The following is a 23,467-nucleotide window of genomic DNA, read 5'->3' on the forward strand; positions in this document are numbered from 1 at the left end:
TTTTTTAACAACCAAAAACGAGGGGAGGGGAACAAATAACGTGGCTGTAAACCATGGTGTAATATTTAAATTTGAAAACCAGGACGGGGAAGGCTTTGCACCGAAACAGCCAATCCTTTCGCCTTCCTCGACTGCCTCCGCGCCGCCTGCCCCGCAGCCCGTTTTTCCGTACAGAAACATGGCGCCGCCCTCTCTGGGGCGGGGGCCTCCCGGCTCCGAGTCACAGCCCACTGGGCCCCCGCAGCTGGCACCCGGCCGCACCTCCCGCCTTTCCGTAAGGGAACATGGCGACGCCCTACGTGGGACAGGCGCCTCCCGGCTGAGCGCTTCCTCCCGCTACCCGACACTGAGGAGCCGCCGCGCTGGCCGCTACCCACCCGAGCCCGGCGGGGAGGACCGCTCGCAGCGCAGCGAGGGATGCGGCCTCCGGGGGGCAGAGGTTGAACCGGCCCTTCCCGCCGCGCATCCTCCCCGCCTCCGCCGCCGCCAGATCCCCGGCCGAGCGGCAGGAGGGAAGACGCCCACTCCGGAGCAGGTGAGGGAAGCGGATGCGCAGGCTGGCAGCCCTGCGGAGCCCGCACGCCAGGGACGAGATCGAGATTGCAGACGCTGCTTCGCCGTTTTCCGTCGACCGGGGCCCAGTGATGTCGGGTGGAGGCGAGGAAGAGGCAGACACAGCGGGCAGGTTGAGGCTTAGCGCGGCCTTTGTCCCGCCCCTCGAGGCCACCCTCCAGGCGCGCCTCGCTAGCTCCCGGCCCGGCCACTCCCTCTCAGGCCCAAACAGTTGTTTACAACGGAATCCGGACGCTGGGCGTGCGTGGCGCCGAGTGCTGGGGAAAGGGTTTCTCGCCGGCGTTGGACAGAGCTGCTTGCTGTTGCTGAAAGACCCTTTCTCCTGGGGAGACTCTTGAGAGCAGCTTGGGCTCGGCGTGAGGCTCAGACAGTCTTCACGGCAAGTGCGAGGATCCTCCTACCCTCGGTTCCCTTTTTAGGCATGGCAGGAGTTGGGGATTGAATGAATGAGCACACTGCATGCAGTTAAATGGTTCCTCGCTGCGTCCTATATAGCCCTCTAATTATAGTTACCATTTTTGGAAGCCGGTTGTGCACCAGCTGTCGTTATGCACGTCCTGTCATTGACACTTCCCCCAAACCCAGGAGGTAGGTAGCTGCGTTTTACAGATGAGGAAACGGAAGTTAACACAGCTAATAAAGAGCCAGAATTGGAACCCAGGTATGTCTGAGACTAACGCCCAGCCCTCCCGCATAAACTGACTTTAAATAGATGACAGCTATCAGTAAATACTTAATGGGTATCTGTTCGGGGGATATATGTGTGGAGCATATGTGGGGAATGTGGTTGGTCTGGCCTGTAAGAAGTTAAAAATGTAGGTGAAGAGTTTTGTTTTGGGTTTTTTTTTATTAAGAAGAACTAGCAATTTTACGATCTAATCCTAACTCATCGCTCCTTTGTCACCTGCTGCTTGTTCTGCGTATTTTCATTTGCCTTTGCTCCTGCCCTTTAAGTGAAACGCCGCCCTTTTCACCTTCTCTTCCTCCAGATGTTTTGTGTTTGATTTTTTTTTTTTTGGCTGTACCCGCATGGCTTTTTAGTTCCCCAACAAAGTCCCCTTGCAGTGGAAGTGCCTAGTCCTTAATTACTGGACCGCCAGGGAATTCCCTCCAAATGTTTTTTAATTGAGTGAAATCCTACTCTTTACAAAAAGACAGGCTCAAATATCACCTTTTCTGGAAGGTTATCCCAACCTCCTTCCGGGAAGAATTAGTTTCTCCTGCTTAGTGATTTCATAATGCCATTAAGGCTTAAGTTTAACTGTATTTCCTTGTAAGAATGTCTCTCGACCATGCCTTTTCATCGTTCTATTCCTATTTAAATTTGCATATTTTGAGTTGTCTTTAAGGCAATGATGAATGCCAGATGTCTAACATCCATCCCTATAGGCGTTCAGAGAAAGGAGCAAACACTGGTGAGGTTGGGCAAGTGACCCGTGAAGGGATAGGTCTTGAACCAAATCTTAGAAAGATGGGTTAGTTTACTAAACTGAATATTAAAAGACCTGGAAATTGCATTTTCTCCTTATTGCACAGAATGAGTTACTTCATCCTCAGCTCATTCCCAACATGTGAAGAGGATAAAATTAGAAGTGTTTTTGTTTGTCCTTTCATAGAAGATGCTGGTAATGTTACCTTTTGGTTCTTGGAGCATTTCCAGAGCCAGACAGGATTTAGGACAGAGGAGATGGGTGTCTGGAGTGGGATGCTGGAAGGTTAAAAAGGAATGACATTAAAGCAACCTTCATATTAATAATACAGGCCTGAAAATGTCAGTTCCAGTAACTTCTTTTTGTTTAATGGGTTTATCTGATGTTCAGATAATTATATCAAGTGATTCTTCTAATGTGCAGAAAGGAGTCTGCCAAACCTCCTGAAAATGGTCAACATTTCTTTTGATCCTTGGATTACCTTCCAGGTGTGTAATAAAGTCTAATTAGTGCTTATGAAAATATTTTGTGGTCTTCAAGTGCTACTAGTACAAATGCTAATTATTTTCAGTATTATAAATGCAGAAAACATTGTGTCTTTCTTTTCCTTTACTAGGAAGCCCATTAGGAATAAAGAACTCAATAAAAAAAATTAGGGGAAAAAAACTTGATAGGAAACATTTATAGTAAATAAGGCCTTTATTCTAGGCCTTTATTAACTAGCCCAAACCAACATGTTAAGCGTTAGTCCTCTTCTAATCAGCACCTAAGACAGTTAATACCCCATCCAACCATATACATTATGGTGGTTTGCAACTTCCTACTTTACTCACCATCTTTTCCTGCTGACTGGCAAGGGATTAATAAAAATATTTGCCCCACACATTTTTCTTAAATGCTGCATGAGATTGTGCCTTCTATTTGTCATCCCCGGGTGTCTTATCCACATAATAGGATTGGGGAACCAACATCTCAGTCCAGTGTATATTTACTTTGAATGCTGGTGAAAAGCATTATTTTCAGAGTCTTCCTTTCAGCTCTCAGGTATGAAAGAATTTAAGAATTACATCACTGATGGATTAAAATACAAGCAGGCAGTTTATAGTGTTAAGGCCATGTTCTCGTGACATGGTACTCAAATTGGGACAAAATATTCGAAGTTGTTACTCTCTGAAGTATAGGTCCATGAATTTGATAGTTACAAGTGTCATTTACAAGTGATCTGTTTAATCATGGAAGTAGAATATTACAGTGGGATAAGGATAAGATCTTAGCAAGCCCATTTATTTTACAGGTGAGAAATCTGAAACCCAAAGAGATTAAATCATTTGCTTAGAGTCACACTGCCAGTTAGTGTCAGAGCAAGAACATTTTGGTTCATTTTTTTTTTTCCCTCTAGGAAAGTGAATGAACTTAATTGAGAATGTCTGAAAACCTTGACAAGTCCAATATAAACGAAGCAGGAAAATCAAAATCAAGTGATTCTGAGCAAGGCCTTGAAGATGCTGTGGAAGTTTCTGATGAAGCTTTACAGAAAAAAATAAAGTCGGGCTCTCCAAGCACCCAAAGAGTGCAAAGACCTCACTGTAAGCACATTTGACTTTGGTTAGAAGCATTATCTTCATTGTTTTTGGATGATATTTTTATTATCCTTCCTTGTACATGTGGCCTTGAGCTAGGTTCTAATAGTATGATAGAATTGCCAATAATTAGCATTTAAGTATAGCAACCATTTTACAATTAACAGCCCAGTCACTTATGGATTTTCAGTTGCATGAGAAACTCACATTTTAGAATAATGTTCAGAATATTGCTGTTTTCCTCCAGCCTCAGTGACATTCCAATTTATCTGAAATGCTCTGAGAAACAGGGTGGAGTGAAAATTGCAGCTTTAATTAAGAGTGTTTTGAAAGGTTCTAGCCAGGTCTGTGCTTGTGCAGGTTAAAAAAAAAAGTTTTTGACTGTGAGTTCACCACACCCTAACTTCACTGCCTGGGGGCATCGTTCCCACAAGGATGAGGGGATTCAGTGTGCTAACTGTGTGTGGTGAAGTCACTTCAGATCCCTGGCAGGAAGCAGGCCTTGCCAATGAGAGGATGGCAATTTCCGCAAGTATTCCCAGCAGATGCTCCAACTCATGTCTTTTGTTAGGAATACTCAGGGTTTTTGAAGTGAGTCCAAAAATGAAAGTTTTAAGAGGGATTGTCATGGTCTAAGAATGTCAGTGTTGATATTATCTCTTTAAAGTACAAATGATCAGTAATCCTTCATGTTTGCAAAAAGTACAGACATTTGGGAGTTTAAGGTATGTTTCTATTAAAATGGTAAAAGCCCCTCCCAGGTAATTTATTAGTCAACATGGTATTCTTAAAGCAGACATTGGTGGACCCCATTTTATTGTAATTTATCATCGAATAGATTTTGATAAATATACTACTAGGTCACATTGTATTCAGGGAAGAAAACATGCTGTTAATAACAGTCTAATGTGGTTGTGTTACACCTTGTCTCCAACGTATAGTTAGAAAGTTTCATCTGTTTTCTCATTTTTAAAAGGAGGAAAATATGCTTATCTCATAGGGTCATTGTAAAGACTAAATGAATTCATATAAAGCTCTTACAACAGTGTCTTCATATAATAAATGCTTGATAAACACTAGTTGTTAGTACTACTGCTACTAACATACTGCATTTATTTATTATTAAAAAATTCTTTGGCCATGTCATGTGACTTGTGGGATCTTAGTTCCCCAAACAGGGACCCGACAGCCTTGGCAGTGAAAGTGCAGAGCCTAACCACTGGACCACCAGGAAAATCCCTTCATCTGTTGCATTTTAAGATACCCAGGAGATGGCTGTAATATGGATGTTGATGGCCAGTATGGTAGTGTTATCACTTATAGTTTCTGGTAAAGAAGTACCTTTGGATTAGAATCTTCAGTTCTTTGATTAATGGCCTTGCCTATGGCATCTTGTCAGTCTGATGGCATGATTCCAAATTAATGTCAAGCCAGCACTAGACTGTATTAGTTGACATTGTATGTAGTTATGTCCTTAAGGCAGCTTATCCTGAGACCTATGATCAAGTGTTGGGGAATCCAGGAAGAGTCAAAAAGGTGTATCAACGTGTCTGTGTATATATATTTTTCTAGGAAGGTCAGAAAAGCTTTCATTAAATTCTCACAGTTCCATATCAAAATGAGGTTTAAAATCAATGACTAACTATATTGTTTCTGGCTTTCTTGCCCTTTGTTCCTTGAAATAATAGGTATAGAGCTAATAATAGGTATAATTCTAATAATAGGAATAGAGCTACGGACTCCAGTGGTAAAACTGCCACCCCGGAGTTTGGGGACCAGGTCAGGAGGCATCACTGCTTGCAGAGAGCATAAAAAAGAATTTGTAAAATATGAAATTAGTTATCTGCAGACATTTCTCCCAAACTGTGTAAATGTATAGCTAATGAGTTGAAAGTAACTCTAAAATCACATCTTTGTGTTCAGTGGCTCAATCATGACCAACTCTTTGTGACCCCATAGACTGCAGCACACCAGGCTTCCCTGTCCTTCACCATCTCGCGGAGCTTACTCAAATTCATGTCCATTGAGTCAGTGATGCCATCCAACCATCTCGTCCTCTGTCGTTCCCTTCTCCTCCTGCCTTCAATCTTTCCCTGCATCACATCTGGGGTTCTACAAATTAAAAGCAAAAAGATAGCCTTTAGACTTGCAAAGTAAAATACAGAGTAATGTTTGAATGATAGAAATACTGTTGGTAACTGTGATGCTGTAATTTATAATGGGAAATATGTTTGCTTACTGGCTCAGAACTTCTAAACTACTTGAATCTCCTGAGTGATGAGAGCTAGAAAGATGTCTTTTGTTACTCTAATGAGGCACAGCCTAACCTAAGGGGACTCAATCTTGAGATTAGAGGGTCGGAACTTTGAATCCTACCCATCCCTCCCTCCCACCTCTGGGGAGGAGGGAGGAGCTAGAGGTTGTACAGTTGCCAGTGGCCATTTATTTTATCAAGTTTGCCTATGTAGTGAAGCCGAGAGAAAACTCCAGAAGGACGGGGTTCCGAGAGCTTCTGGGCTAGTGAGGCCATGGAGGCACTGGAGGAGTGGCGCCCCGCCTCCCCATACCTTGCCCTGTGCTTCTCTTCTGTTTGGCTGTTTCTGAGTTACATCCTTTTATAATAAACCAGTAATCTAGTAAGTAAAATGTTTCTTTGAGTTCTGTGAGCTGTTCCAGCTCACAGAAAGGGGGTGAGGGGTTGTTGGAACTTCCCATCCACAGCCAGTCTGTCAGAAGCACAGGTGACTCTGGAGTTGGGACTGTCCTCTGAAAGTAAGCGGCGGGGGTGGGGGGGAGGCGGGGCGGGGGGCGGAGTCTTGTGGGACTGTGTCCTTAACCTGTGGAATCTGATACTATCTCCAGGTAGGTAGTGTCAGAATTGCAGCACACTTGTCTGGTATCCGAGAATTGCTTGGTGGTGTGGGGAGAGCACCCTCACCCGCTTACCCTGCATGTATAACGTTTAATAGCTGATACAGAATATAAAAAAGGAAAAATGGCTGGCCTTGTCAGAATTAGTTGGCACTGATGTGAGGCGGTTATTTGGTTCTAAAAAAATTAATTCTTTAAACATAGAGATCCTTAGAGTAAGGATCAGTCAACTGTAACTTAATGTTTCCCATAAGTTTCTCTACTTCCAAATACTTTATTTATTTATTTGTGGGAAAAGGGAGGATTTATTATTTGCAGCAAGTAAGGAGAATACCAGGGATCTTTTCCGAAGCAATTTCTCCCTCAACAGCAAAACTAGGGAAATTTTAAGCCAAGGGTACCTCATATTCATGAAGGGGCTTGACCAGAGACTTCTGCATGGAATTGGGATAAAGGTTGCCAGAGCTGAAGCCCCTGATGATTGAAGCCAGGAGGGTCAGAAAAGGTCACCATGGTGACATTCCCTCAGTTCTAACCAGACTTCCATCTCAGCAGATAGTTACCCTCCTCCACCTGGGTTGGGGGCCTTAGTTCCTACAGAACTCAAATATATCAGATATTGGATCATAATGTTTATCTTACAGAATTACTGAGATTTGCTCAAGGGCAAGTATTGTGGCCAGGCTTAAATCACAAAGTGGCTTAGGTCAAAATGGCTTCTTATATCAAGAGAATTGTGCCTGGTTCTTTTTCTCTGGGACCACCTACCCTATCTGCTTACAGTACTTTTGTTGTTATTGTTGCTGTTTAGTCACTGAGTCATGACTCTCTTGTGACCCCTTGGACTATAGCCCACCAGGTTCCTCTGTCCATGACATTTTCCAGGCAAGAATTCGGGAGTGGGTTGCCATTCCGTTCTCCAGGGGATCTTCCCGACCCAGGAATTGAACCCAGGTCTCCTGCATTGTAGGCAGATTCTTTACCATCTGAGCCACCAGGGAAGCCCTAGAGTGGGTTGCCATTTCCTTGTCTAAGAGTCTTCCTGACCTAGGGATCAAACCTGCATCTCCTGCATTGGTAGGCAGATTCTTTACCGCTGAGCCACTAGGGAAGCCCTGCAGTACTGTGTGACTTTGCAAATATCCTGTTTCTGCTTAAACTTCAACTCACTGATTTTAGCCTTTACCAGTGGATCTGTCTTGCACCAATATTACCCTTTTATTCTAATGGTGATTTTTTGAAAATTGAAGTATAGTTGATTTATTAATACAATATTATGTTAGTTTCAGGTGTCCAGCTAGTGATTCAGTTATATATATATATGTTTCAGGTTATTTTCCTTGATAGTTATTACAAGGTATTAAATATAGTTCCCTGTGCTAAATAGTGAATCCTTGTTGCTTGTATAGTAGTTTGTATCTGTTAATTCCATATGTGTTGTATGTTAATTGCTTCAGTCTTGTCTGACTCTTTAACCCCATGGACTGTAGCCCCACCAGGCTCCTCTGTCCGTGGAATTCTCCAGGCAAGAATACTGGAGTCAGTTGCCATTCCCTTCTCCAGGGGATCTTCCCTACCCAGGGACTGAACTCTCAAAACAAAAATAAAAACAAAAAACCCAACAAACCCACCCCACAACCCTATGATTAGCATGCAATGAATAACCTATACATGTAATATACCCTGGTCGTGTCTTAGAATTGCATCTTTCTTGATCAAACACCCTCCATTAATCAGTCTAATTTTTAAGTAGCCTTTAACTTGGACAGGTCCTGAAAACTTTCTTCTTCCTGGTTGTCTCATGGTCTCAGCACTTGGTACAAGCTGTTTTGTCCTACATAGGCCCAAAACAATGAAGATTCACTTGCCTGTAACTGGAAAGAGTCTCAGTCTTTTCTAGAACATCCCTCAGTCTTATCTTCTTTTTCCATATTAGGAAACAGTGAGCCTTAAACATTTAAGTGACTTGTTCAAGGCTTACACTGCACAGTCTGGAGAGAGCTGAATTTCTTCCTGACTTGCTCTGTCCACTGCATTTCATGACTAGGTAGTGTATTAACTGTCTTATTTATCAATTACCCAATTTATCAATTACCCAAATGCCTAAAATTGTTGAAAAAAATATGTAGTAAACTTATGAGAGAACATGATATGTTTCTGTGATTTTCATAAATTTAAGATGGTCAGACATTTGAATATTTTTGCAAAACCAAGGTTTAAACAAAACTTGGAAGCCCTGGTGACAGTCTGTGAATTTCTTTATAAAAGTAAAAGAACTCAGTGGAGTTCTGATACTGAGTATATCACAGTGAAAGCTCCATCTTCTGATAAGTGGCAACAGAAAACACTATCTTGAAGAAATTTACTAACAATGTGTGTGTGTGTGTGTATATATATATAGAGAAAGAGAGAGAGAGCGTGCACATGCGCATATCCTTACTGAGTGCCTTACAATTTTCAATCAACTTTATTGAGGTATAATCTATATATAATAAAATTCACCAATTCTAAGTGATGAGTTTTGATAATACATGTACAGTTTTGTCACTACGACCACAATCATGAGCTGCTAGAATATTTCTATCACTTCTCAATATTCTCTTGTGTCCCTTTGCAGTGAATCTTCCCACTCCCCCAGTGCCAGCTCTTAGCAGCCCTAATCTGCTTTCTGTCGCTGTAATGTTGCCATTTTTACAGTTTCATAGAAACAGACTCTCCTGTTTGTACTTTTTTGTACCTGACCCTCCCAGGGGCGGTATTTTTCAGACTCGTCCGTGTTGTTGCACGTGTCAGTACTTTGTTCCTTTTTTATTGCTGAGTAGTGTTCCCTGGTGAGGTCGTGCGACAATTGTTTATCCATTTTGCGGTTTATGGACATTTTGACGGTTATGAGCTTCTATACTCAAAAGCTCATAAATGGCCATAATGTTCTCCATTTTCTTGGGTTAACACCTATGAGCAAGGTTGCTAGATCAGGTGATAAGTGTATGTTTTAGTTTATGAGAAACCAAGAGCCTCTTTTCCAAAGTGGCTGTACCATTTGGCATCCCTACCACTTATGTATGAGAGTGCAGTTATTCCACATCTGTGCCAACACTTGGTAGAATTAGTCTCTTTAATTTTGGTTCATTTAGTAGGTGTGGATAGTGGTATCTGTCTGGTTTTGATTTGCATTTCCCTTATGATTAATGATGATCGTAATGATGTTGACCATTCATGCTCTGACCGGCCATTTGTTTATCTGCTTCGTAGAAATGTTCAAATGTTTTGCCATTTGGTACTGGTTGTCTCCTATTATTTAGTTGTAAAAGTTCTTTATATATTCTGGTCACAAGTCCTTTATCCAATATTTGTTTCATAAATATTTTCTTCCATCTGTGGCATGCCTTTTCATTTTCTTAATATAGTCTTTCACAGAGCAAAAGTTTTAACTTTTGTGTTTAATTTATAAATTTTCTTTTGTATTTTGAGCTTTTTGTATCTTATCTATTTTGCCTATTCCAAGATCGCGAAGATTTTGGCCTGTGTTTTCTCCTAGAAGTTGTATAGTCTTAGTTTTTATATTTAGCTGTGAAACTCATTTTGAGTTAGTTTTTATTTATCATTTGAGGTAAGGGTCAAGGGTAATTTTTTTACAAATAGATTTCTGATTGTTTCAGCACAATTTGATGAAAAAACTAATCTCCCCTTATTGACCACAAATATATATATGTACTTCCCTGGTGGCTCAGATGGTAAAGAATCCACCTGCAGTGCAGGAAACCTGGGTTCGATCCCTGGATCCAGAAGATTCCCTGGAGAAGTGAATGGCTACCCACTCCAGTATTCTTGCCTGGAAAATCCCATGGACAGAGGAGCTTGGCTGGCTATAGTCCATGGGTGGCAAAAGAGTCAGATACGACTGAGGGAATAACACTTTCACTTTCCATACATATGTATGTGTGTGTCCCAGTCTAGTTTGGGATCCTCTGCTCTCTTCAGTTCATCTGAATATCTTGTGTCATGCCAGGCGCACACAGTCTTTTTTGCTTTTTTTCTTTAACATCATGTGGCATATGGCATTTTAGTTCCCCGACCAGGGATGGAACCTGTTTCCCTTGCAATGAAAGTATGCAGTCCCAACCACTGGACCACCAGGGAATTCCCACATGCTGTCTTAATTATTATTGCTTTTCTTTAAATCAGTCAGTATAAGGCCTCCAAATTTCTTTTCCAAAATAGTTTGACCTGTCTAGGTCCGGTACATTTCCATCCAAGTTTAAGAGTCCATTTGGCAATTTCAACAAAAATCTTGCTGGGATTTTGACTGGAATTTCATTTTATCAGTAGATCAATTTGGTAGAAATTGACAGCTAAGTAATACTGAGAATTGAAAAGATCTGTTGGGCCTTGATTTTGGATATTCATTGCATTTTACTGATATCCACAAACTCAATTTTATTTATTATTTTTATTACTATTCTCTGAAAATGCTGAAAAGAATTTTGTGAAGTTTTTCAACTTCCCCTTACATGACTAAAAAAAGATTTTTGCCAGACAGGATATGACCAGCTCTTAGATTTGATTCCTTTTTCTGGTGAGCAAATGAAAAAAGGAAAAGAAGGGAGAAAATAACTTCTCAGTGACCTAGCAAGATTTTTACAGCTGTTAAACCATGTGGAAACCAGTGCCATTTTAAGCCCAGATTTATCACCATTGTGTAAAAGTAATATAATCATCCTCCAGGCCAGTGCTCTCAGAGTATGGTTTCAGTATCAGGTGGAATCTTCCAAGAAATGTAGTTCTCCAGCCCCGCCCCAGACAGGCTAAATCAGAAACCTGGAGGGGGGCCAGCATAAGCTCTCTCCCTGATTTTAAGTTAAAGATCCTCTGTCATGGGCTTAAAAAAAAAAAAAAAAAAATAGCTTTATTAAGGTATAATTGATATACCAAAAACACGCATGTAGTAATCACTGACTTTTTAAGCATAGGAATTTCCCTGTGTTCCTTGGCTCAGAACACCTGAGGAGATTTATGAGTTTTGTTTTTTTTTTCCCCCCTGGAATTTAAGTCTCAAACTTTATCAAAAGAAAGAGAAGAACAGAAAGCCATTATGAGGGTATTGCCACAGGTGATACAGAAATAAAACTCACTGGACCTGGCTAACAGTGGTGGAAAGGGAGAAATCAAACATAACTGAGGTTTTTGGTTCGTTGGGCCTGCATTCCAGAAATTCTTGTGTCACACGGACTCTGGTTTGTTCATCTGTCCATCTCTGAATTCTTATATTGCCCTAGTATCCCAGAAGTAGTTTTAGCATTGTTTAAACAGCCCCTGGCACCCTAAAGTACTCACTGCTGTTTTTATTTGGGGAGATTCATTCATGGCACCAGGGGCTTCCCTGGTGGCTCAGACGGTAAAGCGCCTGTCTGCAATGCAGGAGATCCCTGGGTCAGGAAGATCCCCTGGAGAAGGAAATGGCAACCCACTCCATTACTCTTGCCTGGAAAATTCCATGGATGGAGGAGCCTGGTGGGCTACAGTTCATGGGGTCACAAAGAGTCGGACACGACTGAGCGACTTCACTTCACTTCATTTGTGGCACAGTGTTAATGATGGAGTGAAAAGTAAACTGCTAATGGGAACAAAAGAGGAGATCTTAAATCTGGTGTCTTTTTTTCTATTTAGGGTGGACGGGAGGTTTAGGGATTAGAAAATAAATTCTCAGCTTGTTGGGAAAGTGATAATCAGTAACTTTAAAAAGTTTTTCTAAGTTTTCATTTATTGTAATCATTTGCCATTGACCAGTTTTACCAAGGGGGGAAAAATGTTTTGAGTATTGTAAATGATCTCTGCTTTTAGGATTCTAGGTTAAAAGAAAAAAATGAATATGAAATAGGTACAATTCTCTTGTTTGAAATTGCCAGAATATTTTCATAAGTAGAGGCATAACTGAAATTATTAGCTGTTAGCTAGTAGGAGAAACACTGCTTTCTAAAATTAATAAAAATTTTAGGAGAAAATCCTAATTTAGAGGAGCAAACCTCTTACACCAGACTTTTGTTACAGCTAGTCCTCCTCGATTCGTGACAGTAGAAGAACTTCTAGAGACAGCGAAAGGAGTCACTAACATGGCCCTAGCCCATGAGATTGTTATAAATGGAGACTTTCAGATTAAACCCGTTGAGTTACCAGAAGACAGGTAAGGTGATTACTGAGTTATCTTGTTTAGTAGGACATTGCCATTTCCCAGTTCTGGAAATATTTTCTTCACTTGATGTATATATTCTAAAATATTTTTCCTTTTGTATGTTGCTAAAAAATATTCCTTATCCTTGGAGTTATCAGAGTTTGAAAGTGTATCTCAGGACCACTGATTCTTGACAATGTAAATAAAAGGTCTGGAAGTCTTCCATGTTAGTGTCTCCCCCGTCATAGCATTTAGCTGCCTCCTTTTGTGTGTTCATAGTACTGTTTCCTTCATTTCTTCTTTGTAACTGTCACATTGTACTGTAGTTGTTGGTTTACTGTCTTTCGTTACCAGATTGTAAACTCCTCAGAGACAAGGACTGTACTTTATTCTCTATCCCTACCTAGCACCTGGCCCATATTGTGTTGAATCTGAAATTCTATTGATTGTAAGATACACTGTTAAAAGATGGGTTGTCTCAAGAAGGAAAAAAAACATTTCCTATTATAATTGTGAAAGTACCATGAAAAACTTGGGTTTCTGTTGACAGAGCAGTGATTGCTGAGTCAGCAAGCTACAGTGTCTCCCACGTGAGGCTTCTAAATAGGACTTTACAAATGTTTCTTGTATGTTCTGCAAGGATAGCACTTTTTCATGTTCCTAGTGAAGAATTACTTGTTTTGCTCTCATGACATAAAGACTGGCTTTCCTGAAATAATATATATAAATTGTTATAATCTGGTACCTAATTAAATAGTTGTCCCATATGTCACATGAGAATAAGGTAATTTTAGGAAAAAAACTTCAAGTTTAAAGTCTTAAACTACTTAATCATAAACATCTTAGGAAATTTTCTGATATCAGGGAACTTAAATGAACAGATCTGAGCTTTCCAGTATTATTTTTATCATATGGCACTGGTATAGGCTGTTAATTGGACTAATACCACCTATCAAACCAGAAGAAAGTTATTCTCTCCATTGAAAAAATACTTATTAAGAAAGGTACTTATTGAAATAAATCACTAACTAAAAATAAGGTATGTTATTGGTTTAAGTATGTCTGGGAACTCTTTCCTTCATCCAAATAATTTAAAAAATTTCTTACTCTAAACCCATAGAATTTGTGCTTTTGAGAGTGATTTGAGACAATATTTGCTTTTTTTCCATTTGCCTCCAGCTTGGAGAAGAGAGTAAAGGATATTGTCCATAAAGCTTTTTGGGATTGCTTGAGTGTCCAGCTAAGTGAAGTCCCCCCAACGTATGACCGGGCCATCAAGCTTGTTGGTGAGATCAAAGAGGTGAGGCAAAGAGCAAGTCGTGGTGCTTTCCTGGTGTGTTAGGAGTTTTTAAGCCCACCTCTCTGTGTTAGTGTACCAGAAGGCTTTAAAGAAATTGAAGGATGAAGATTTTAAATTGCATGCTGAAATGTGGGTTTAGTGTATTTGTGGCTTACTGCCCTTTAAAAACTTTCAAACAAGCTATGATAACCTAGGGCATTACTCTTATAAATGAAAAAAGGTTCAGGTTTTTAAAAGCAGAATTACTTAAAGAAAAAAAGTTATTTTATAAAATATGATTTATAAAAATCTTAACAGATATAAACACCTTCAATATATAAAGACCAGAAAAGTGACTCAGACTTTGGGATAAAGAAAGTGACTCAGACTTTGGGATAAAGACTTTGGGATATGAAGTGGTGGGTAGAACTGTTTTTACAATATCGTTAGCAACAGTTTCTCAAAGAAGTAATATGTCTGGAAATTACTATTTGTCATGGGTTCACAGGCTCACATTAATTAATGTGGTGTTTTTTTTTTTTTTTTCACTTTTAACAGTTTTTTCTTCCTATGTCCAGTTGATTTCTTCCTTAGAGCTTAAATGGAAGCTTAAATAGCTAGTCTAAATGATTTGTAAACATGTTTTCCTATAGATTGTTGAATAAGAGCTTAAAATATGTGCACCATTACACTAACAGTTGGTAAGCCCTTTTTTGGGTAATTGTAAATTCCTTTACATATGATAAAAAATGCCATCTGCCTAGGAGGCTTTGATGAGTTTGTGCTCTCTTGTAGACTCTCCTGTCCTTCTTGCTGCCTGGTCACACTAGACTGAGAAACCAGATAACAGAAGTCTTGGACCTGGATCTGATAAAGCAGGAGGCTGAGAACGGGGCCCTGGACATTTCTAAGCTGGCAGAATTCATTATTGGCATGATGGGGACACTGTGTGCGCCTGTGCGAGATGAGGAAGTGAAGAAACTAAAGGACATTAAGGAGATCGTGCCCCTTTTCAGGTGGGTATTGTGCTAATCAACTTCAGGGCACCTAAAACACGTAGCCTGTTTTCAGAGTCAGACTTCCTCAAGTGTAAGTATTCATGCCTTAAAAAAAAAAAGATTAAAAAGCAGACATTTTGTTGTGCCTATGTCAGCAGCGCATATCCGAAAATGGGAACAATACAGATCCCTTGGCAAGGATGACTTGCAAATCTGTGAAGTGTTCCATATTTTTTAGAATAATGATTATAATTAAAGAAGAAAGGAGGGAGGGAAAAAAGGAAGTGAAGAGAAGGGGAAAGCTTGAAGGAAAAGAGGAAAAGACAGTGAACTTGAGACTCTGGGTGAGGTTATAGTGTGTATACTCTTTAAATGACCGAAGGCAAATCAAGGCAAAGACTGATCATTAGCATATATTTTTAAAAAGTTAAAATTTAAATCTGTTTTTTACTAAAATCAATATAAATCCAATAGAACAAAAACACATGGAATATTATTTAAAAAGCAAACATTTTGTAAACTACAGAACAGTAGAAAGGAAAAAATTCACCCATAATTTGATCACACAAAGGCACAATCACTATTGTCATATTGATATATAAATTTTTTTAGTTTTTTTGCCTCAGCATTTTATTTTAAAAAATTAGAAATCTACAGAAAAATTGCAACACTTATATAATGCTTACACAGATCCACCGGTTTTTAACATTTAGTCAGTTTGCTCCATCATACACTGAGGATGTATGCACGTATGTGTGTATTTTTCCGTGAACCTTCTGACAGTTAATGTCAGATGTTATATTTCACCCTTAACTATTTCAGCAAGTACTTCCTGAGATTGTGGATATTCTCTCACACGATCAGAATACAACCAGGATATTTAAGAAATTTAACATTAAAATAATCCTATTAACTTTCAGTCCATATTAATTTCCTTTAGTCTTTTGACTGTGTATTTCTAAATATATATGCTGCTGCTACTGCTAAGTCGCTTCAGTCGTGGCCGACTCTGTGTGACCCCATAGACGGCAGCCCACCAGGCTCCCCCGTCCCTGGGATTCTCCAGGCAAGAACACTGGAGTGGGTTGCCATTTCCTTCTCCAATGCATGAAAGTGAACAGTGAAAGTGAAGTCGCTCAGTCTGTCTGACTCTTTGCGACCCCATGGACTGCAGCCTACCAGGCTCCTCCATCCATGGGATTTTCCAGGCAAGAGTAATGGAGTGGGGTGCCATTGCCTTCTCCAAAATATATCCAAGGTATGCCTTCTGGGGTGTCTATGGGGGGCATGTCCAGTTACAAGTTACCCCCAGCAACAACAAAAAAAGTTTCCCCACTTGAGGAAATACCAAGTATGGTATCCCATCCAGTATTTGTAGTTCATTATTCCTTTCTGTCCATAGGCAATTTACCAGGGTTATTTTCCCCATAAGCAATGTTGCCTAGTAGTTGTTGGGGGTAACTTGTAACTGGACATGCCCCCCATAGACACCCTAGAAGGCATACCTTGGAGTTGTTATGAGCTTTTAAGCTGGGGGGGGGCTCCCACATTTCTGAGCTGTCTGCTCATGGTTGATATTGTAACTCTTCTTGCAAAGGAGTGCTTGGTGTCACCCTGTTGGCAAGCTGTGTGGATAGATGGTGTCAGACCTGTGGTTTACAGTTGTCTTGTGAGTCTGTTCAGCTGAACCAAAGAAGACCTTCCAGTGGGCATTGCAAGCCTAACTTTTTTTCATTAGTATTACACCCTAATTATTTCATTTATTTTTTCACTGAAAGTGGCATTGAGATAATTGTATATTCACATGGAGTTGTAAGAAATAATGCAGTGCACTCTATCCCACCTCTCCCAAGGTGACATTTCACAAAACTATCATCCTCAGTGTGTTGATCCTGATACAGTCCACTGATCTCATTGAGATTTCCTATATACACATGTATGTGTTTATGTATAGTAATTTTTATACAATTTTATCACCTGAGTTTGCATATCCACCACCACATTCAAGATACTAAATAGTTCTGACACTCCAAGGATCTCTTGCATTGCCCTTTTATAACCAACTATATCACTTGTTTAAACTCCTCATAAGTATTTTCAGTGGCTGCAAAGCATCCTTTTTCATAGATATTATTAACTGTTTCTCTGTTAAGATATACAATTAGATCTTGTATAGTTATTTAGTACTTAACCCTGTAGAGAAAATATCTCTGCACAAAACGTTTTTCTGTATTTTAGGTTATTTTGTAAAGATAGATTCTTAAAATGACATTGCTGTGTCAGAGGATGTGAACAGTTTTAAGACTCATTGCATGTTAGCAGGTTCCTTTTCAAAAGTTTTATAAGCAAAAAAAGTTTCATTTCTAGCTTTCTTGACATCATCATGCTATCAATATTCATTACCTAGAAAAACGCCCGGCATTGTAAGGTTACCTCAAGGTTTAGATAGAAAATGTTTAAAAGACTGCCTCAAGATAGTTATTGATTTGTTCATTCATTCAACAAGCTCTTACTGAGTACCTCTTATGTGCTAGGCATGGTGTTAGTAGAAATAAGATAGTCAGTAAGAGCCCATAATCTAGGCTTCCCTGGTGACTCAGATGGTAAAGAATCTTACCTGAAATGCAGGAGACCCAGGTTCAATCCCTGGGTCAGGAAGATCCCCCGGAGAAGGGAATGGCAACCCACTCCAGTATTCTTGCCTGGAGAATCCCATGGACAGACTAGCCTGGCGGGCTACAGTCCATGGGGACGCAAAGAGTCGGACATGACTGAGCAACTCAACTTTCACTTTTAAGAGCCATAATCTAGCCAAGTTAAATGCAGAATTCCTTGGAAGAGATCCTCTGGGGAAGTAGCTTGTAGCAAACTCAGATTCCTGCTGGAAGGAGAAGGGCCTGGGGAAACCGGGTGTACACACCTTACTGAAGGAGGCTGCAGTGGCTGCTTAGCGCCAACCGGTGTAGCTGAGATGGAATGTGGGCCCGAGTTGCCAGATCTTTTGATTTTTCAAGAGAAACTAGAAATCCCAGCCTTTAAAAACACTGTGAACACAAAACTTGTGGGTCACTTCCAGTCAGTGGTCTGCCAGCTGGCACTTTCCAGTAGTCCTTGGGTTCCTGTAGGTGAATTCAGGGGCCTATTGGGAATGCTCAAAGGAGAGGCACAAGGCCCTCCAGAAAGTGGGCTGCCCCGTATACTTGGGAGTGGGACAGAGTGGTGGTGGGGAGAGGCCCCGAATTGTTCCTCAGACCATGTATCCTGTCCCATGCGTGATCATCTTGTGTGTGGGTGAGTTCATTCTGTTGTATGATGTCCTGTCAGCCCCAGAGGGCGTCAGGAGACCCTGAGGATGTTTGATCTGACTCTTCCCTCTGTAGGGCCACACCGAAACCCCACCTTGGTTCTTCCCCACCTTCTGCAGGTGGTCGCGCGGCAGCAGTGCTGCAGGTATGGGGGGGCATGCTGTGGAAGGCATCTTTGGTATCGTCAGTTTTGCCCATTGGGTACTTTCAGAGCACAAACTCACAATTATGCTGCCAAAGCCAGAGCATAAAACCTGCCCTGGAATTCAGAGACTAGGGCAGGGGAAGAGAAAGGAGAGAGTTAATTGTCTTTCTCTCCTAGGAAAGGAAAATAACCTGTAAGCTTGGAGACCCCGTGGTGAGCTCTGTGCTCTTAACCTCGGTCTGGGGCCATGGTCTGGGGCCATTCTTCCTCTGCTGCCGTGAGGGCTGACCCAGAGCCAAGGAATGAGCTCTGGGCCAGACAGGCAGTGGGGAAAGTGATGTTTGCCTAGGGGCATGGGTGAGATCAGAGAGCAGCTTAAAAATTTGCAGTCCTCTCTTCTAAATTTGTTTTTCTTAATCTGCTTTCTCATGGCTTCTCCAACTTTTCTTGCTGCCCTTTCCAGGATGAAAAAACTACCTCAAATCAGCTCACTTCATTTTTTCTTTTTTTAACAGCAGTATTGACTTTGCGATTGCCTAGTGCTAAATCCCCTTATCTCTTCCAGGGCGATTTTTTCAGCGTTGGACCTAATGAAGGTGGACATGGCGAACTTTGCTGTCAGTAGCATTAGGCCGCATCTCATGCAGCAGTCGATTGAGTATGAAAGGAAGCAGTTTCAGGAGTTCTTGGAGAAGCAGCCAAGTATGTTTAGTGTTTTGTGGTACCTATTTGTTGTCTGGGTTTTTTTCATTTTAGTCACTGTAGGTTGTTGCAAAATGATATTTTCAAAACAAAATGAAAATTTAATATGGGAATACGTGCGTGCGTGCTAAGTTACTTCAGTCATATCCTACTCTTTGCGACCCTATGGACTGTAGCCCGCCAGGCTTCTCTGTCCATAGGATTCTTCAGGCAAGAATACTGGAGTGGGTTGCCATGCCCTCCTCCAGGGGATCTTCCAGACCCATGGATCGAACCAGCAAGAGATAACTTAGTTGACAAGCAAGAGAACTGTAAGTAGATGAGGAGAATAGAAATTTAAAAGAACAATGAAGTCCTAAATTAAATGAATTTTTAACGAAAACATCAATTTGAGGTAAATTGTTTACTTGGCCTTGATTTTTAAAATGTGACAAACTTCTTAGGACTGTTTAGCTCACATTTCTTTTCTCTATGAGGTACATCAAGAAATTTCGCTTTGTTGTGTGTATAGATCTTCTGGTTTCATAATCAGAAAAGGTTTCATTTTTATGAATGTCTCAGATGATTGCTGGGAACGGTTAACTTTGGAGCCAAACTATGTTGCATTTCTAGGGTCCTTTTTTTGGTCTCTGCCTTGGCAGCAGATGGTCTCAGTGAATTGCGGTCTTCAGTTCCAATTTATTACGCGTTCCTTTTAGCCTGTAAATTTGCTGGTCACAGATGAAAATGGCAGTCTCTGGATAGATTGTGTAGTCTGATCAAAGTTGTTAATTCAGTGCCCCTGCTTGAATTGACTATGTACCAGCTTTGCCACAGATGACCTCACAGTAAGCCTAGGAGGTAGACACTATTTTTTAAACCAATTTTACAGATGTGGAAATAGGTTTTGAGGGATTTTTGACCAGAACTTATGACCACAGGGATTTCCCTGGTGGTCCAGTGGTTAAGAATCCGCCTGTCCATACAGGGGACACAGGTTCACTTCCCCGTAGGGGAATATTACACATCCCATAGGGCAATTAAGCCCACTCACCACAACTTTTGAAGTCTGTGCTCCACAACAAGAGAAGCCACCTTAGTGGGAAGCCCTCACACGGCAACTAGAGAACGCCTGCGAGTACAAAACTGACCCACTCAGCTCTTTTTCTCAACCAGTATTGTCCTGCGCCTCAGGAGACAGCAGGGTTACAGTTTACAGGCTGAAGAGCCTTAGAGTAAGGGTCAGGTGCCGGCAGCCGGTCAGAGTCACTCGCAGCATGAAAGCCGAGGTTTCCCAGAGCTGGTGGCCTATAGAATGCTGCCTCCAGAGGCTAAAGGGAGAGCGAAGCCCAGAACCGAGAGCTCGGCGTGATCAGCGTGTGGGCAGGACCAGAGGTGTGTCCGGCTGCAGCCGTGAAGAGCGGACTCCAGCCGTGCCCTCGACTGCCTGCTTGGTGGCAAGGTGGCCTCCACTGATGGGGCTGCAGCCCACTCGTGTCCTGTCAGAGGGTTTTTTTTGCTCAGACAATGTGGACAGAAGCTTCATCTTCTTGCTCTTGTGTCCCTCAGAATCCCGGGTATCTACTCAGCTTAGAAGAGTAGGAAAGCATGCCGGCAGATGGGAGACAAGAAGGTCCCCCCGCTGGGGTGGGGGTGTCCCCCCAAATGCCATGCAGTATGTACCAAACAGGTGACAGGACTTACCCCAGCGAGGCTGACCGGAAACCAGATTGATAGGAGGCTGAGATCTAGACAAGGACAAGCCTCATTTTCAGTGTGGAGGGTACTTTACACTGGGAACTCTAGCCAGCATCTCCCCCCATCTGTCCCTGGGCAGGAATTTTCACATCTCACTGAGCTGGACTTACCAGAGCTTCCAGCCGCGTGTCATGCATGAGTGGCTGGGGTGGGAGAGAAAAGAGCAAAAGTCTGCCGAAGATCTGAGGTGGCAAGACCAGGGTGGTGCGCTGTGCCCGCCGTCACGGTCAGCCCTCACAGCCGCCTCTGGGGTGGCGCTGGTGCGTGCATACTAAGTTGCGTGTCGTGTCTGACTCTGTGCGCCCCTGTGGACTGTATTTTCCAGGCAGGAATACTGGAGTGGGTTGTCATGCCCTCCTCCAGGGATGCCATGCCCTTCCCGACCCAGGGATCGAGCCCGTGTCTCTTATGTCTCCTGCGTTGGCAGGCAGGTTCGCTACCACTAATGGCACCGGTGCCAGACCTTTGATTATGTTAAGAACCTTGACAGACAGACTACAACGAACCTAAGGTTACTCAACTGGTAATTGCCGGTCCTGTGATGTAAACCGAGGTCTGTTTGATGCCAGAGTCCATGTTCTGTACTTTACCACACTTCCAGGATGATCTTCCCTAAAGTAATTCTGGGAAGTGTCTGAGAGTGTTCAGTAATGTTCCAAGTCTTGCTTTTTCACAGATTCCCTGGACTTTGTCACCCAGTGGCTGCAGGAAGCCACAGATGACCTTATGAGTCAGAAGTATAAAAACGCGCTGCCAGCTGCGGGAGGGGCCGCCGGCTCTGGGGACGGTCCCCAGCTGGATCCCGTGGCCGTGCAGAATTACGCGTACCTGAAGCTTCTGAAGTGGGACCACCTCCACCGGCCTTTCCCTGAAGTAGGTGCTCCAGGGCAAGCTGACTGCTCATTTCTCTCTTGTACTGCTGAACTTCTGAAGAATAGTTACAACTCACATAGAGAAAGTTGTTCCTTTGTAAACCGTATAATTCCTGGGTTTTTAGTACATTCACAGAGCTGAGCTTCCATTACCACTGTTTCATTTCGGAGCATTGTCATCACCGGAAGGAAAACCCTGGACCCGTTAGCGGTCACTGTTCTTCCCCCTTTCTCCCCTCACCCCTTGGCAACCTACTCTCTGTCTCGATGGATTTGGCCTATTCTGGACTTTTTGTTTAAATGGAGTCGTACAATATTGGCCGTTCATGTCTAGCTTCTTAGCATAAAATTCATCCATGTTGTAGCATGTATCAGTACTTCATTCCTTTTTTTTAAAATTGTGGTAAAATATATGTAAAGTTTACCCCCTCCCCATGTCTTTTTTCTTTGACTGAACCCTTTGGCCTGTGGGATCTTGGTTCCCTGAACCAAGGATGGAACCCCCCCGCTGCCTGGGAAGGCAGAGTCTTAAACTACTGGGGAAAGTCCCTCCCATCTTTACGTGTGCAGTTCTGGGCATTAGGTGCATTCACATGACTGGAGCCATCACCTCCACCCATTTACAGAGCAAGCTGAAACTGCGCTCTTTAAGCACTAACTCCTCGTTGCTGTCCCCTCCCGTCTCCTCTGTGTTTCTGGATCTGACTGCTCGGTGCTGCATATGAGTGAAACCACACAGTGCTTTGTCCTTTTATGTCTTGCTTATTTCACTTAGTATACTATCTTCAAGGTTCCTCCACGATGTTGCCTGTGTCCGCACTTCTTTCTGAGTCTGAATCTCTTCCATTGTGTGGCTCGCCCCATTTTGCCTCATTCATCAGTTGATGGACACTTAAGTTGTCTCCACTTTTAGGCTCTTGTGAACTGTGCTGCTCTGAATATTTGTGTACAAGTTTTTGTGTAGACATGTGTTCCCACTTCCCTTAGGTATGTATCTAGGATTAGAACTGCTGGGTCACGTGGTGACTCTTTGGTGCTGCCAGACCGTTCTCCAGAGTATCTACCTCGTTTTGTAATCCCTCCAAGAGTGTGTGTAGCTGCTAATTTGTGCTGCAGAGCGTCTGTCCTGTTTTTACTCATCCTGATGAAAACCCTAACTCAGCGATGTTGCTTTTCAGTTTTATCTAAAGAAACTGCTTCTCCTTCCATGCAGAGCCATGGTTTTTTGTTTTTTTTTTTCTTTGTATGTTTTTTAGAATAAGTGCTTCTAACAGCCAGAATCCCTTAAGGAGATGACTAACTAGGGATTCCCCAGCAAATAGGTGGTTTGGTGTCTAGACTCCCTTTCTTTTTTGAGGGCACTCAGGCTTCTTATCTCTAGCCTTCTCTGCTACTTCTCTAATTTTCTTTCTCAGTTCCTTATTTTTCCTTTTAAGATGTTGTGAGCCTGAGTTTTCACCTCTTGCCTCTGAGTTCCCTGTTTCGTGCCAGACCAAGCTCTAAAGAGGGTGTTGAACTGGGGGTGGGGGAGGCTCCTTCCTGAAGAGTCACAGGCTCTCTCGTCTCTCCTGTAGATGTTTTGCTTGAAAAATTGCTGTGGGGAAAACGGTGTTTTCACTGGGGATAGGTATCCACTCTCAGAATTGATCCTTGGAAATTTTTTTTCCCCCCATAGGTAAGAAGTGGATTTATTTAAAGAGAAACACACTCCCCAGACAGAGTATGGGCCATCTTGGAAGGCCAGAGCAGCCCAGAAATATGGTGTGATAGTTTTTAAGGGCTGGGTAATCACATTGGCTAATGAAT

General features: G+C 42.1%; 1 protein-coding gene and 1 pseudogene across 42 annotated transcripts in view; both read left to right on the top strand.

Moving 5' to 3' along the window:
- Positions 1-266: 266 nt before the first annotated feature.
- The window catches only part of TCP11L1 (t-complex 11 like 1), a 41,850-nt gene continuing 18,649 nt past the window's right edge, over positions 267-23,467 (top strand). For 9 of the 42 annotated variants that reach the window (XR_015142233.1, XR_015142232.1, XR_015142235.1 and 6 more), the window contains exons 1-7: positions 267-535; positions 3,403-3,589; positions 12,503-12,635; positions 13,803-13,923; positions 14,698-14,918; positions 18,916-19,052; positions 21,466-21,662. Coding sequence is in view for 37 of the 42 variants with exons in the window: in XM_086341051.1 (XP_086197177.1) it covers positions 3,427-3,589; positions 12,503-12,635; positions 13,803-13,923; positions 14,698-14,918; positions 18,916-19,052; positions 21,466-21,662 (972 nt within the window). In the remaining 5 variants the exon portion in view is untranslated. Of the gene's footprint in view, positions 1,235-2,393; positions 2,492-3,402; positions 3,590-12,502; positions 12,636-13,802; positions 13,924-14,697; positions 14,919-18,915; positions 19,053-21,465; positions 21,663-23,467 lie in introns of all 42 variants that reach the window. The other 33 variants (XR_015142234.1, XM_086341055.1, XM_086341062.1 and 30 more) reach the window with 16 other exon arrangements.
- LOC147358388 (U6 spliceosomal RNA) lies at positions 15,043-15,135 on the top strand (annotated as a pseudogene).

This window comes from Bos grunniens, chromosome 15 (genome assembly GCF_055505025.1).
Source record: "Bos grunniens cultivar Pamir isolate PY7600 chromosome 15, Bosgru_T2T1.0, whole genome shotgun sequence".
In the NCBI taxonomy this organism is placed as follows: domain Eukaryota; kingdom Metazoa; phylum Chordata; class Mammalia; order Artiodactyla; family Bovidae; genus Bos; species Bos grunniens.